We start from the raw sequence: 15912 nt of genomic DNA, 5'->3' as shown, positions 1-15912 counted from the left end.
GCTTTCATGGTTATTAAAAAAAAAAAAAAAAAAAAAAAAACCTCAGAGAAAATATGTAAACCAAGCTCTGTACGAAGCAAGTACTTCATAAATGAAAGGAACATGGAACTTGCTGAAAACCATTAAAAAGTTCTTACTGCAATTATACTTTTTTAAAAAATTTATTTATTTATTTATTTATTTATTTATTTGAGAGCGACAGACACAGAGAGAAAGACAGATAGAGGAGAGAGAGAGAATGGGCGCGCCAGGGCTTCCAGCCTCTGCAAACGAACTCCAGACGCGTGCGCCCCCTTGTGAATCTGGCTACCGTGGGACCTGGGGAACCGAGCCTTGAACCGGGGTCCTTAGGCTTCACAGGCAAGCGCCTAACCGCTAAGCCATCTCTCCAGCCCTGCAATTATACTTTAATTGCATAATTTACATTGCCTTCCCTTGATATTATAGTTTCTGGAAGACAGACTATGGGTACTTCATGAGTTCACCATTTCCAGAACACAGTAAATCTTCTGCACTCATCAGGTGCACGGTAAAGGTGGGGTTTTAATGCAGCAGTTCTAGTTCATATTCCATTTCTACCAACTTGATCACAACACTCATCTGTTTCTTCATGTATAAAAGAATATCACTAAGCATACCTTCCTCACAGACTGTTGAAAAGCACAATATAAAATATTTTTGGAATGACAAATTATAGCCAACAGATTCTCACATAGCTTAAACTCTTCTTTGTTACACAGTAGAAACTGTCTACCCATTTGTGAATAAATTTTGTTTCCTATTTTTGTACATTACACTCACTATCTAAGATGAAATATATAATATTTAAGTCATCAAGATAAAAAGGCCTCATGCTAAATGTCCATGTGCTGAGTATCAGTGAGCACTAATGGACTTCAAGGACAGGTATCTCTTTAAATTGTCTGTTTCATAGGTGGAGAAGGAGTTAAGTAAGTTGCGTTATGGTCATTAAGCTGGTAAGTGGTGAAGCAGGGCCTGACTTCCAAGCAAAATGCCTTGAAGAACCTTCCTTTTATATTTGGTATGCTGAGACTGGTTTCCCTTAAAACTGTAAGATCAATGTATACACAATTCCTATTAAATGTAAGTGAGACTTGCCATGTTATAGTTCTTTTACTAATGACAGAGTTGGGAGTTGGAAATAATGATTTTTACATTGTTGCTGTATACTATTATTACAGGTAGATTTATTTTTACATATACAGGTATTATATCTTTTTATTTTATTTATTTGAGAAACAGAGAGAGAGAGAGAGAGAATGGGTGCACCATGCCTTCAGCCACTGCAAATGAACTGCAGAAGCATGTGCCACCTTGTGCATCTGGCTTATGTGGATCCTGGGGAATCGAACCTGGGTCATTTGGCTTTGCATGCAAGTGCCTTAACCACTTAGCCAAACCTCCAGCCCTGCACATGTATAAATACAAATACTTCTAGTATGTGACTGGATATCTGATTTAAGTCAACCATTTCCTTCTCTAATGATAACAGTGTTTAAGACTCATGACTGATAATAGTATTTTGTGTCCAACTCTTTATGAGAGTATCTTAATAGAACGGTGAATAGGGGCAACCTACTAGTTACTTGATAAAAGATTTCTAACATGTTGACATAGATATTGAATACTAAATATCTCTTAAGTATAGAAGGATTATGGAAAATGTAACATTATCAAGAAGAGACTTTTCCTAAAGGCTGCTAAAAAACAACTGAATTGTCCCCAAAGACTGGTATTTTCCTCCTGAGTACCTAAAGTTTCTAGTTTTAAAATTAAAACAATGTTGTCAATAGTAAGTTCTCGTGCGGCGCGGCGCCCCGGGTGATGCTGCTACCCCCTGCATTGCAGGCCCGTTTGGCCCGGGCGCCCGGAGCAGCCGAGCCGCTGCCAGTGCAGCGGGACTCCGCGGCGGGGGCGGCACCCTTTCTGTTCTCGCCGCCACCGGTGCGCTTCCCGCGGGACCACCAGTTCTTCGAGGATGGGGACGTGCAGGGGCACCTCTTCCTGCAGGAGGTGCTCACACAGGTGGCGGAAGAGCCGGAGAAGTCCAGGGTGCCCGAGTTCACTTGTCAGGTGGCCGGCTGCTGCCAGGTGTTTGCGGCTCTGGAGGACTACCAGCACCACTACCACATGCTGCATGGGAATACCTGTTCCTTCTGTAACCGCGCCTTTCCCTCCGGGCACTTGCTGGATATTCACATCCTGGAATGGCATGACTCCCTGTTCCAGATACTGGCCCAGAGGCAGGACATGTGCTTGGTCGAAGGCTACCCTGAGAAGTTCAAGACCAGCCAAGACCGGAAGGATCACATGGTGAAGCTTCACCTGTACCCTGCGGATTTCCGGTTTGATAAACCCAAGACAAACAGAGGCCCATCTAGTCCAGGAGCTGCAGTCGAACTGTCAGCTAGACCTCTGCGGGATGATGAAGAAGCCATGGAAGTCTGCTCTGAGCCAGCAATGCTGACCCCCTGCAGGCGGACCTACAGTCACAGAATACCTTCTACTATCTGTTTTGGACAAGTTGAGAGAAAATGGGTGTGCCAAGGCCTCTTATCACTGCAAATGAACCCCAGACACATGTGTCACAGTGTGCATCTGGCTTTACATAGGCGCTGGAGAATCTAACCTGGGCTGTCAGGCCTTGCAAGCCCAGCCCTCAGCTCACTACAGAACTGCCTGAACAGCAAGGTAAACAAGACAAAGCATCTACAACACACCACTCTTCCTCCTGGCAGATTCCAATAACGGAGGACCCAAAATGAAGCCTCTCCAATTTTTGCCTTTGCTTACCCGCCCCACCCTTTGGCAGGGTCTCACTCTAGCCCAGGCTGGCCTTAAACTTACAGTGATCTTCCCTCAGCCTCCCAAGTAATTAAAGTCATGCACCACCACAAAAAAAAAAAAAAAAAAAAAAATAGTAAGTTCTCACAAAGACTGAATAAAATGGATAGCTGAGTGTGTTGTTAGCACTGGCTGTCTTTGCAGATTACTTCCTTAATTCTGCTATCATTTTATCTCCTTTCAAGAAACTTTCTTCTACAACTTAACTTCAATTTTAGTTTAAATTTCCCCATGACTTCATCACTTTTCTCAAATATTTCAAAATTTTTCCTATTTTCGCCAACACTCATTTCATGCATGCACCAACTCACTCCATAAGGGCACAGTTTCTAAAGTGTTTTCACATGATTTCCACCTGACTTTCACTAAAATCCAGTAATAGAAGAGGGTTATAGCTGTTTTAATGAAAAATGTTTTCCATGGGCTAATATATTTGAACATTTTGATCTCCAACTGTTTGAGAAGGCTGTAGAACTTTTAGTGTGAGGCCTTGCTGGAAGTAGTGTGTCAGTGGAGTCAGGTCTTGAGGTGTTATAACCTAAGCTGTTAGTTGCGTGTGTTTGGTTCAAGTTCTTTGCATTCATATTCATTTTTCCTCCCTCCCTCCTTCCCTCCCTCCCTCCCTCCCTCCCCCCCTCTCTCCCTCCTTCTCCTCCTCCCTCCCTCTCTCCCATATGATATGACATATGACTAGCTTCTTGCTCCTGTGATGCTTTTTCCCACCCTCTGGAACTGTAAGCCAAAATAAACTCTTTCCTTCCCTAAGCAGCTTCTGGTCATGTATTTTGTCCCAGAAATGATAAAGTAACTGATACAGGGAGTGTTTGCTATTCTTGTCTTCTAGATGTCTGCTCTGTACTTTACAAGCCCATAGCTTCTGTAGCTGGGAAGAGTGTCAAGCCACCCCATCTCCTGACCACGCTTAGCAGGTCTCCATCTGTGTTCTTCACTCACCCTCAAACCTAATGTCACTTGGGAATTGTTGTTTAGGGTCCATCCAAACCTTGATCCCTCTACTTCCCACTGAAGTTCAATGGCATGGCTCGTAAGTGTGAAAGGGTTTATCCTCCAGGAAGACTGTGGAGGGCTTTAAGTGTAGCTTTGGAGTCCTTCATGTAAGTATTCAAAGTGATATTGCATAATATGCACACAGGCTGTTAAAACTTTATAGCAAGAAAAGATATTGAAAATGTCAAAAAGAAAAGTATGAAAAGTTAGCCCATTTACCTCTTAAAATAGCAATTCTTCAGAGGAGTGAGTAAAATATAATTCTTTTAAAAATTTGGTCAAATCACTAGAAAAACAACTATGTATAAATATTCATAACAGAATTCACAGTGACTTAATCTACTCTTTGCTAGTAGAAGTGATAAATCTACTCTGGTTTAATAGTCTCCATTTTCGTGTTGATATTGTTTTTGAAGTTTTAAACAGGTGTTATGTTTCCCCTCTAGGGTTGTTATTTTGCTTGAGATAATTTTCTACTTAGTATTTTCAATTAGTAGCTTTAAAAAAAATATTTTAGAAACAGTATAGCATAAAGTTTTGAATTTCATTTCTGCTGGGTTTCCTTCCCAAGCCTATAAAACTTTTCTTTCTAAACTGATTTCATATTCTGAAAACTTTAAAGAATAATGCTAGTAAATCACACTTCAAGACACAGTTACAATAATTATACAGGTGTGTGTGGCAGAAACAAGGTATAGTAAAATACATATAGCTTACTTACATTTATCTAAAAGATACTGTATAAGTATGCCTATCTGCAATCTTTGTACTGTATGCCATTTTCTCCACCTGAGTTTTCTGTCCACATAGGCATTGTGTTTTGAACATAAAGAGCTAATTAGGGGCTAGAGGGATGGCATAGCAGTTAAGGCACTTGTCTGAAAGCCAAAGGACCCAGGTTTGATTCCTCAGGACCCACGTCAGCCAAATGCACAAGGTGTTACATGCTTCTGGAGTACATTTGCAGTGGGTAAGGCCCTGGCACCCCATATTCTCTCTGTCTCTCTCTCTCTCTCTCTCTCTCTCTCTCTCTCTCTCTCTCTCTCTCTCTCTCTCTCTCTCTCTCTCTGTGTGTGTGTGTGTGTGTGTGTGTGTATGTATGTAAAGAAAGAGCTAAATAGGATAAACATCAGACTAGAAAATGATCTTGTATTAACCATTTGCCAATCAACATTATATAAAACCCAAAAGAAAATTGAAGGATTGGTGGGCTGCTTTAAAGACCACCTAGGAGAGCTACTGAGTTCCAGGAGCCCCTGCTGACTGGCTCAGAGCCCTTTAAAATGCACAGGCCTACATCAGAACCATGCAGCATATTCTATCCATCTACCTACCTTAGCATCCTACAGTGCTTCACCACAGGGGTAGAAAGAAGATGTGAAATGATTGTGGAATTAGAATCAAGCTTCATGACAAGTGAAAGAAAGCTAAGCTTCACTGGGTGTTATGTATAGGCAACAAATTGAAACCACTTTGGTTTCAATTTCCAAGATGATTCATCAGGAGTTTGTCATATTTAAATCCAAACTCAGCAGTGCTTTTTAATGCAGAGGCAGATGCTAAAAAGACTCAAATAATGAGCTATTAGGCAGTCAATGGAAGGTCTTGTGTAGTTAATAGATCTAGTTATGGTGCTACCTTTACCTCCTTCCTATCCAAGTATATCAGGACTCATAAACTGCAAATCGGAAATGTCAAGGTATCCTAATGTACTGCAATGCAAAGCAGTTGACAAGACAAGGACAATTAACAGTCATTGTGTCAGCACAGTGACTTACTCCTGGAGATACAGGAAGCAGTGAGGTGCACACTGATAGGAGAGTCACAGGCATCAGCTCTAATACCCCGGAGAACTACTTCCCTGAGTGACACACAAAGATAAGAGAAATACAGCAACGTCTGTGAGGAAGGCAGGGAGGAATGCAAAGGAAGCACCTCTGGACTTCCATTTATTTGTCCATAGTAGGGAAGAGATAGTGGGCATCAGGATTACATCTACATGCCCCAGAGGCACATGAAAGAATTGTAAATTCAGAGAAATTTACATTCTGAACAGTAAGAACATAAACTTAAAAAGTAGTATCAGGGACTTCCAGTTACGATGGTGGTGTAGGAACCATGCCAAAGCAGCCTAGGGGAGAAAAAGCAAAAACAAACAAAAAAGGAAATAAATAAAACCAAGCAAAATACAATCTTCTACTAAAATGTGAGGTGTATAAGAAATTATAAGCTGCAGCAGAGAGGTAGGAGAGATTCAAAGCATCTAGAGCCCACAGAAGCAGAAGCAGCTCCAACAGCAGTGGAACCAGGTACACATGGCCACAGCCACAAGGTTCAGCCTGAGCCCAAGGAAGAGCCAGGTGAGGGGATGCTCCACTCACACCAGACTGCTCACCAACTCCAGAACAATGAAGGGAGGATGGCAGGGACCAACGGAATGCTAGTAAGGAAGAAGATCTCGAGAACCAGTAGGTGAACTTCAGCAACCATGTACAACCTCCCTTCCCATCCCCCACCAGGGTAAGCACCAACAAACACCAGACACCTGGGGAAGGGAGCTCATCACCTACATGGCACCCAGCACAGGCAATCAGAGCAGCAATCCACCCACCCAGCCAGTCTACGTGAGCCCACAGCACAGCAAAGACGGACCAAAGTAGAAGAGAAGTATAATTGAGACCAAAATCATCCCAAAAGGTAACTGGGATTACACCAGGTCACTACCTCCCAAATAAGCTGCTTTATAGGCTTTAATTGGATGTGCTAATTATACCTTATATGTCAGGATAAATTATATGTTAAATCTGATGGATGCTAAGATTGGCCATACCTATATAGTACAACAAAGAGAAATAGGAAACTATGAATGGCAATCTCAAGATACTCGAGACACTATGAAAAGATCAAACATAAGAATTCAGGGTATAGTAAAGGAGAAGAATTTCACTCCAAAGGCACAGTAGGCATTTCAACAAAATCATAGAAAAAAAAAGCTTCCCCAAAATTGGGAAAGACATGCCATGGCAGATACAGGAAGCCTTTAGAACACCAAACAGAAAAAAACCTGAAAAGAACCTCCCCTGCCATATTATAATTAAACTACCAAACATATAAACCAAAGAAAATATATGGAAAGCAGTTAGAGAGAAAAATCAAGTCACATACAAAGGCAAGCCCATCAAGATCACAGCACATTTTTCAAAACAAATTTGAAAAGCCAAAAGTGATTAGAATGGTGTTTCCATGTTCTGAAAGATAACAACTGTCAACCAAGGTTACTTTATCCTGCAAACCTATCCATTCTAATATACGGAGAAATGAGGACATTCCACAACAAAATCAGGCTAAAGGAATATTTGGAGACAAAACCAGTTCTACACAAAATACTTGACAGGATCCTCCATGCTGAAGAGAAATAAAAGCACACATATAAGGAACCTGGAAAAAACAAACCATATTCACATACTAGTTAATACAAGAGAGCAAAGGTAAAACCAGAAGTGTGTAGGTTCCTGAGACAGCTAAAAACAGATCTACCATATGACCCAGCTATAGCACTCCTAGGCACATATCCTAAGGACTCATCTCACTACCTTAGAAATACCTGCTCAAGCATGTTTATTGCTGCTCAATTCACAATAGCTAGAAGATGGAATGAGCCTAGATGTTCCTCAACTGATGAGTGGATAATGAAGATGTGGCATATTTACACAATGGCTTTCTACTAAGCAGTAAAGAAAAATAAAGTTATGGAATTTGCAAGAAAATGAATGAATCTGGAAAGTATTATACTTAGTGAGGTAACCCAGGCCCAGAAAGCCAAACATCACATGTTCTCTCTCATATGTGGATCCTAGCTACAAATGATTGGATTTCTATGTGAGCAGGAAGAAAATTGAGTAGCAGAGGCCAGTAAGCTAGAAGGGACATATGAAGGAACTAGAAAGGGATGGGGGGAGGTACTTAACATGATGGTATTGTATATACATAAGTAGAACAGATTAATGGGGGTGAAAAGACCTGAGTGAGGTCAGGGGAAGAAACAGAATAAAGGAAAGGTGGAAGGAGGGCTGATTAAAATCTAAGAAGATTTAAGTGAATCATACGGAAACCTACTTTTTTGGACAATGGTATACTGAGGAGCCATAGATTGCTACTAGAAAGTTTTCAGTGCCAGAGATGGGATACCTTTCAGTAAATTGTTGGCCAAGGAGGTCCATGATGCCCCCAAAACATTACAGGACATTGCCCACCAGAAATAGATGGTAAAATCCTATTGTTGAAGACTCTACACACTTGCTGCAAGGTCACTGAGAAATCCTGCAGGAGCTGAGCTGAAAACCTCCTCCATGTAGACCAGAATGCTGGAAAAAGCCAAGCTGCATGCAGCTCAATGGGAGAGAGAGAAATCACCAGTGGAGATACTTAACAGTGGAAGCCAAATGAGCCAATGGGTGCAATAGTGGCATGTCTGTTATGGGGGAAACCAACTGCCTTCTAATTTGACTGGAAGTCCACTCCATGGAGGGGAATACATCCCTGATATTGAGAATCTCCAACAGCAGTAGTCAAGAACCCTAGGGATGTAACGTCTGCTGGTGTCTGGCTTAATGTATATACTATGCTCATCAAACTACCCAGTAAGCACTTCTCTTAATGCTCATACCCTTATATTAATGCTACTCTCACTTTTGGTAGAGAATCTTCTCTTTTCAGATGGCAGTGACCTTGGGATGACTCAGAAGGCACCATGGTGTTGAGAAGAAATGAGAGGAGTGCTCAGCACTGAAATATCTCTAACACAACTTCCAAGGCTCAAGGTCCATTGCAGAAGAGGTGGTGAAAAGAATATAAGTGCCAAAGGAAGGGTAGGACTCCTTACAATGTGCTCCTCCAGACAGAAAGTGGCCTGGATATCCATGAACTCACAGTGCTTGACACTACCTACACAAGACAATCATAATAGGAGGGAAAGATCATGACATCAAAATAAAAGAGAGACTAATTGAGAGTGGGAGGGGATAAGATAGAGAGTGGAGCTTCAAAGGGAAAGTGGGGGTGGGGAGAATTACCAAGAGATATTGTTTACAATTATGAAAGCTGTCAATAAAAAATTATATATAAACAAAAAATCAGTAATAAAAAGAAAAAGAAAAAAATAGTAATATCAGGAAACATACCTGGAAGGATAAGGAAGAGCTCAGTACACTGAGGTTTATCTGTCTCACACAATTCGGATTTTACCCTCAGACACTGTGGTGGTTTGATTCAGGTGTCCCCCATAAACTTAGGTGTTCTGAATACTAGGGTCCCAGCTGATGGAGATTTGGGAATTAACGCCTCCTGGAGGGAGTGTATCATTGGGGGCCGGCTTATGGGTATTAAAGCCAGTTTCCCCTTGCCAGTGTTTGGCACACCCTCCTGTTGCTGTGGTCCATCTTCTGTTGGCCAGGGGGTGATGTCCACCCTCTGCTCATGCCATTGTTTCCCCCTGCCATCGTGGAGCTTCCCCTCGAGCCTGTAAGCCAAATAAACCTCGTTTTCCCAGAAGCTGCTCTTGGTTGGGTGATTTCTACCAGCAATGCGAACCAGACTGCAACAGAAACGGAACAACACATAATATTCTGCTGGGAGTGTCCCATTAGACTTACCTGCCACCAAGATCACTCAGGTTCAAACACAAGTGGCACTTATTCTTTTGAAACAAAGCCAGAGAGGCAGCATGGTCAAATAATAGACAAAACAAAACAAAACAAAACAAAAATACCCTGAAATGGGAACTCCAGGTGGTAAGGTGTCACTTTCTACTGAAGTAACATTGAGCAAGTCACCACATTTGAGTCATTTTCTACAATAGGGGACAGCTCAACAGAGCCAATGACAGTCAATATGAAAGGGACTTCAAAGCAGACAAGTACAGTATAGGGTTCATTTCTCATTTTTACTGTCATCAGTAACTCCTACTAGCAAGTCCCTAAGATGACTGTTGCTGTCATATCCCTTTCTGACATCTTCAGAGCCAGCTAGAAAGGCTCCCCATCTGGTCACAATGAAAGCTGGACTATACTTATATCCTTAGCATCTAGTCAGGAACCTCATGAATGTTTTGAGTTATATATAGTAACATTTTAACACCAATTCAAATACCTTGTGATAAGATGCCATAGCACATACAGCAAAACAATGACACTTCTATGACTTTGTTATCACGGTTTTCTGTCTGGAATGTTTTTCCTACAGAGATCTGTGTGATCCTGCCCATGTCTTTTTTTTTTTTTTTTAATCTTTACTCAAAGATCACTTTCTCAAGTAAGGATTTTCCTGAGCCTACTTAGTACTTACACACACACACACACATACATGAGACACACAGAAGGAGAGAGAGAGGAGAAATTTTAATCTTCCCATATGTATAGCAGAATTATTCATGAATTTTCAATCATTTATCTTGTAAGCATTTATTAATATCACTGTATAGTCCAAATATGCTCCAAGCATTGAGCAATCCAATAAACACAACACAGACACAACCTGCAGCTAGCCCATTGTCTAGTGAGATGTAAAGTATAAGAATCTAAACATGAGAGAGACAAGTGCATGAAAGTACACAGGGAGTTTCACACGACTCCAGGGTGCTATGAAGGCTTCCAAGGTGACATAATGCCTGATCCAAGTCGTTATCGCTTCCTCTTTCTCTCTCTCTCTACACCTGACTGTGAATGCAATGTAACCAGCTACTTCACTGACCTGTCACCATGACTTGCCTGGAACTGTGAGCCAGTTAAGTTGTTTATGTAAGATGTTTTACTGGAGCTAGGGGAAAAGTAATCACACCAACCCAATCCTCAGTGGTAGAACACAGATTAATAAAAGCTGTTCAGGTATGTTTGGTGAGAAACAGGCTGACTGACTGAGAGCCTTATATCCACTGTATTCAAGAAAGGCTCAACACAGTGTTATACATAGTAGGTCTTTAATACAGATGATTGGAATGATTAATTTTGTCAACTTGACTAAATTATAAAAATCTTAGGCTATTAGTCATTCTCACTACTGAGTTTATCTGTGAGGTTGTGTTTGAACCTGAGTGATCTTGGTGGCAGGTAAGTCTAATGGGACGCTCCCAGCAGAACATTATCCTTCTAGGTATGTTTCCTGATATTACTATTTTTTTCAGAGAAAACTAACTAAAGGATATGGTCTGCCTTGATGGGTGTGCCAATATCCCACATTCTAGAGGCCTAATAGAATAAAAAGGGAAAAAGAAACAATTCCATAATATAATCACACTTTCAGGCTGCTGTGAGGTAACTAGCTTCTGCAATGTTCTCTTGCCACCATGATATTCTGCCTAGCTTCAGGCTCAAAGTAATGGAATTGCCAACCATGGACTCAAATCTTTGAAACTGTGAACAAAAACCTTCCCTCCCTTAAGTTGCTTATATCAGCTATTTTGTCAGTGTTGAGAGAAGTCTGACTAAGAAAATTGGTACCAGAAAAGTGGGGCTATAGCTGTGATCTAAGTGCCTTTGGAATTAGTTTGTGGGAGAAACTTGGAAGTATGCAGAAGCACAGTAGAGAAGCACTAGAAGGCTATATGCAGAGCTTAATGGGCAATTCTGGTGGGAGCTCTGAAGAACAAAACTGCTGATAGGAACATGTAAAGAAAGTGCACCAAGATTCAGAAGAGAAGGAGAACTTTGTTAGAAATTGTACTAAAAGCCATTTACATTACACTCTTGTGAAAGGCATGTCACAAAAGACCTGGTGGAAGGCTCAATTTAAAGGTATGGACTTTAGGAAATGAAATTTATTTTTTTTTTGTTGTTCATTTTTTAGTTATTTATTTGAGAGCGACAGACATAGAGAGAAAGACAGAGGGAGAGAGAGAGAATGGGCGCGCCAGGGCCTCCAGCCACTGCAAACGAACTCCAGATGCGTGCGCCCCCTTGTGCATCTGGCTAATGTGGGACCTGGGGAACCAAGCCTTGAACCAGGGTCCTTAGGCTTCACAGGCAAGCACTTAACCGCTAAGCCATCTCTCCAACCCGCAAATGAAATTTAAAGAAAACCCAGCATTCAAGCTGTAGCATATATTCTGGTGGCTACCTCTGGCCATGTTTCTAATGAGAAGTAGGAGCAAAAACCAGAGCAGAAGGAATTGAAGAACTTGCAGTTTACCCAGCAAAAGAGGGCACTGAAGGTTAGGACCAAGAAAGTTGCACTTGTCAAAAAAAGTAGGGTCATTAAAAAGAAGCAAAGTATAGAAGAATAGATTAATGGAGGTTAAAAGGCCCAAGTGAGGTTAGGGGAAGAGATTGAGTAAAGGAAAGGTAGAGGGAGGGCTAATAAAAATACAGGAGAATATAAAAATAAATCATATGGAAATCTACTTTTTTGGACAATGGAAAAGACGTAGATTGTTGCTAGAAAATTTTCCAGTGAGTTGTTGGCCAGGGAGGTCCCTGATGCCCCAAAACATTACAGGACATTGCCCAGCAGGAATTGATGGTAAGACCCTATTGCTGAAGACTCCACATAATTGGGCTTCAAGGCCACGGAGAAATCCTGCTGGAACTGAGCTTAAACCTCCTCCATGTAGACCAGCTGACAGAAAGCTGGAAGAAGCCATTCTGCATGCAGTTCAATGCGAGAAAGAAAAAACACCAATGGATATACTCAACAGTGGACATTGCAAGCCTTATATTTGGCCAGCCAGGCCAAGTGAGCCAATGGGTGCAATAGTGGCATGTCTGTCATGGTGGGAACCAACTGCCCTCTAATAGGACTAGAGGTCTGCTCCATGGGAGGGAATACATCCTTGATACTGAAAACTTAAAACAGGGGTAAGCATGAGACCTAGGAGTGTAAGGTCTGCTGCTGTCTGGCTAAATGTATATGCTAAGCTTATCAAACTGCCCAGTAAGTACTCCTGTTAATGTTCAAACCCTTATATTAATGCCACTCTCACACTTGGTAGAGAATCTTCTCTTTTCAGATGGCAGTGACCTTGGGATGACTCAGAAGGCAAGATGGTGATGGAAAGAAGTAACCGGAGTGCTCAGTACTGCAATATCTCTATCACACCCTCCAAGGGTCTGGGTCTATTGCAGAAGAGGTGGCGAAAGAATTTAAGAGCCAAAGGAAGGATAGGACTTCTTACAATTTGCTCCTCTCAGACACAAAATGGCGTGGATATCCATGACCTCACAGTGCCGGACACTACCTACACAAGACCATCATAATAGGAGGAAAAGATCATGACATCAAAATAAGAGAAACTGATTAAGATGGGCAGGAGATATGATGGAGAATGGAATTTCAAAGGGGAAAGTGGGGGGAGGGAGGTATTACCATGGGATATTTTTTATAACCCTGGAAGTTGTTAATTAAAAAAAAAACAAAAAAACAAAAAAAAAACTTTCCTTGCTGGCTGCATTGGTACATGGCTTTAATTTTAGCATTGAGCTATTATTTAAATAATAAGCAAAAGTCATATTACTTGGAGTCAAAAATTTAAAGTAGGGCTGGAGAGATAGCTTAGTGCTTTAAGGCACTTGCCTGCAAAGCCAAAGGACCCAGGTTCAATACTTCATGTCCCATGTAAGCCAAATGTACAAGGTGGCACATGGGTCTGGAGTTCATTTGCAATGGCTCGAGGTCCTGGCATGCTCATTCTCTCCCTCTTTCTCTCTCTCCAGTAAATAAATAAAATATAATTAAAAAAATAAAAGACGCAAAGTAGCTTGCACATGAGCAATAGGAAAGGCACCTTAAGTCCATCTCAGAAATTGACTGGACCACCCCAAACCAATATAGCAAGTTCAAGGGTATATAGGTTTTAATTGATTTGAAAGAGGTATGGAATGTCCTGCTGTCACAGGGCAGCCTAGGAAGGTGGTTTCCTCAAAATCAGCCATCTAGGCCCTTAGCAGCCACATGGTACACAGGGTTTGACTATGACTCATGACAGTGGCAGTCTATGTTATGGAAAATATAGTACTTACAGGTTCATAGGAACATCCGTCCTGAATTTAAAGGGAAGTCTGCAAGGTCAGGCAATGTAGGACAGGGTTAGGATCCCTGCAGACAGCCCCTGGGAAGGTGATGTGTGAAGCTCTAGATGCAAAATTGAAGAAGAAATGCAGCCCTACAGGAAATTAATGATGTAGGAAAAGAGAAACACATTCTGAGGAATACTGCATGCAACAAACAGAGCTATTTGAGAAAGGAGTCACATGAGATACAACTGACAAGGTCTTAGGGGCAAAGCTGCCAAAGCCAATGGAGCTCACACATGCTACCACATGTCCCAGATCATAAGCATGGAGCTACGGGATGTAAGGTTTGAAATGATCAGGTCCTTTCTTGTTATTATCCTATTCCTCGATTTGAGAACAAGAACATTTACTCTGTGCCAGTGACTATTAGAAGAATAGAGCTTGCTTCTTTCTTCTTAAAAGGGCATATCGCTAAGAGTATCTATAGGAGATTTTAAACTTGGAATTTTGGACAATACTAGAGCTGGTAAGACTACTGGGGACTCATGACAATGGAGTGAATGGACCTGGCATTACAAGGTGGATGTAAGCCATGATGAAATGTTACTGTTAAGAAGGTATGTTTAGCTATCAAATAGAAAAGAGGTAGAGTTGTGACAATTAATTTTAACTGTTAACTTGATTAAATTACTAAATCACATTGAAGATTTTTAGCAAAGCACACCTCTGGGTGTGTCTGTGACGGTTTCTCTGGAGAAGATTAACAAACACTGAATGTATCTGACTCTATCCAATAGCACAGATATATTCTTTCATTCATATCTCTACCCCATCCGTTTGTCGCCATGTGGTAAGGTTGCTGTTCTCCCACCACCATAACATTCTGCTAGTCTACTTCACTTTATGCCCAAAGCAGTGGAGGTAGCCAATCATGAACTCAAAACCTCCAAAATTGCAAGGCAAAAATACTTTCTTCAATACTGCTTTTCTCAGATACTTGCCACAATGACCAAAAGCTAACTAACACAATGACATAACTGAAATGTCAATGGGATCTCATTTTAGCATCGGCATTACATGTCAATGATAGCCACTTAGAGAGTCCAGTCAAGTATATTTTGAAAATTCAACTGATTGTTTGGGAAAAATATTCATGTTTACCACAAGGTATAATGCATTTGGCAAAGTAAAACTTCATTGTGTTTCAACTAATTGGTGTTTTAGAGGCAACTGCTTGTTTTTGTGTGTATATATACAAAGGACTAATAAAAAAAGAGAAGTACAGAATAAGCTTGTGTTTCATTGCCTTAGCTACTTTTTTTTGGTCACTATTTCAAAATTCCTGGCAGAAGCAACTTAAGGAGTGAAAAGTTTACTTTGGCTCATGATTTCAGACTGTACTATTCAACATGGCAGGTAGGAATAGTGGCTGGAAGTGCAATGTCCATGGAGTCAGAGGTTTGTGGAGTGGCTTATAACTTGGCAGATCACAAAATAAAGAATTTGGACCAAAATCAGAAGCAGATATTACCTTCAAGGCCAAACCCTTAGCGAACACCAATTCCACAAACTAGACATAGCCCCAAGAGTTCTACAACCTCCCTAAGTAGTGTCAGATGAAGTATCCAAACACAGGAGTCTGTGAGGGCACATTTCACAGTCACACTATAATGTCCCTGGAATAGTCATGTAACTTCTTCATAACACAGTGGATTAATATGCATTTCTTGTTTCACATATAATATACCTGATATAAAAACCACACAAAATTAGAGTAATTTTATGTGAAATAGATAACTGTGGAAAATAGCAGTAACTATCAAAAAAGAAAGTCAAAGGCCCCCAAAATAAATACTTCATATTTACAATGTAAAAGAAGAAGGCCTATTTCTTGGCCAAACACTGTAAATGTAAGTAAACCACACATAAGAGGAATAATGACTGTGCCCTTTGGTGGATGAACCTGTGTTGTAGATGTTAATCCATTCTCTCTCCTCTCCTTTTAAATAAGCATCGATAGATGAAAGCAATAGTAATC

At 41.0% G+C, this 15912-nt stretch overlaps 2 protein-coding genes across 4 annotated transcripts in view; one reads left to right on the top strand and one right to left on the bottom strand.

The window, feature by feature from the left end:
• Nbas (NBAS subunit of NRZ tethering complex) overlaps positions 1–15912 on the bottom strand; it is a 470946-nt gene that overhangs the window by 145112 nt on the left and 309922 nt on the right. The window lies entirely within an intron of this gene.
• On the top strand, positions 1846–2810 carry LOC105944578 (zinc finger protein 511-like). Its single transcript, XM_045148871.1, has 2 exons — positions 1846–2273; positions 2393–2810. The coding sequence occupies exons 1-2, from the start codon at positions 1846–1848 to the stop codon at positions 2400–2402; spliced, it is 438 nt and encodes a 145-aa protein (XP_045004806.1). The 3' UTR covers positions 2403–2810.

Source organism: Jaculus jaculus, chromosome 5 (genome assembly GCF_020740685.1).
Source record: "Jaculus jaculus isolate mJacJac1 chromosome 5, mJacJac1.mat.Y.cur, whole genome shotgun sequence".
Classification (NCBI taxonomy): domain Eukaryota; kingdom Metazoa; phylum Chordata; class Mammalia; order Rodentia; family Dipodidae; genus Jaculus; species Jaculus jaculus.
Note: the sequence above shows the minus strand (reverse complement) of the source record. Positions and strands in the feature narration are given on the sequence as shown.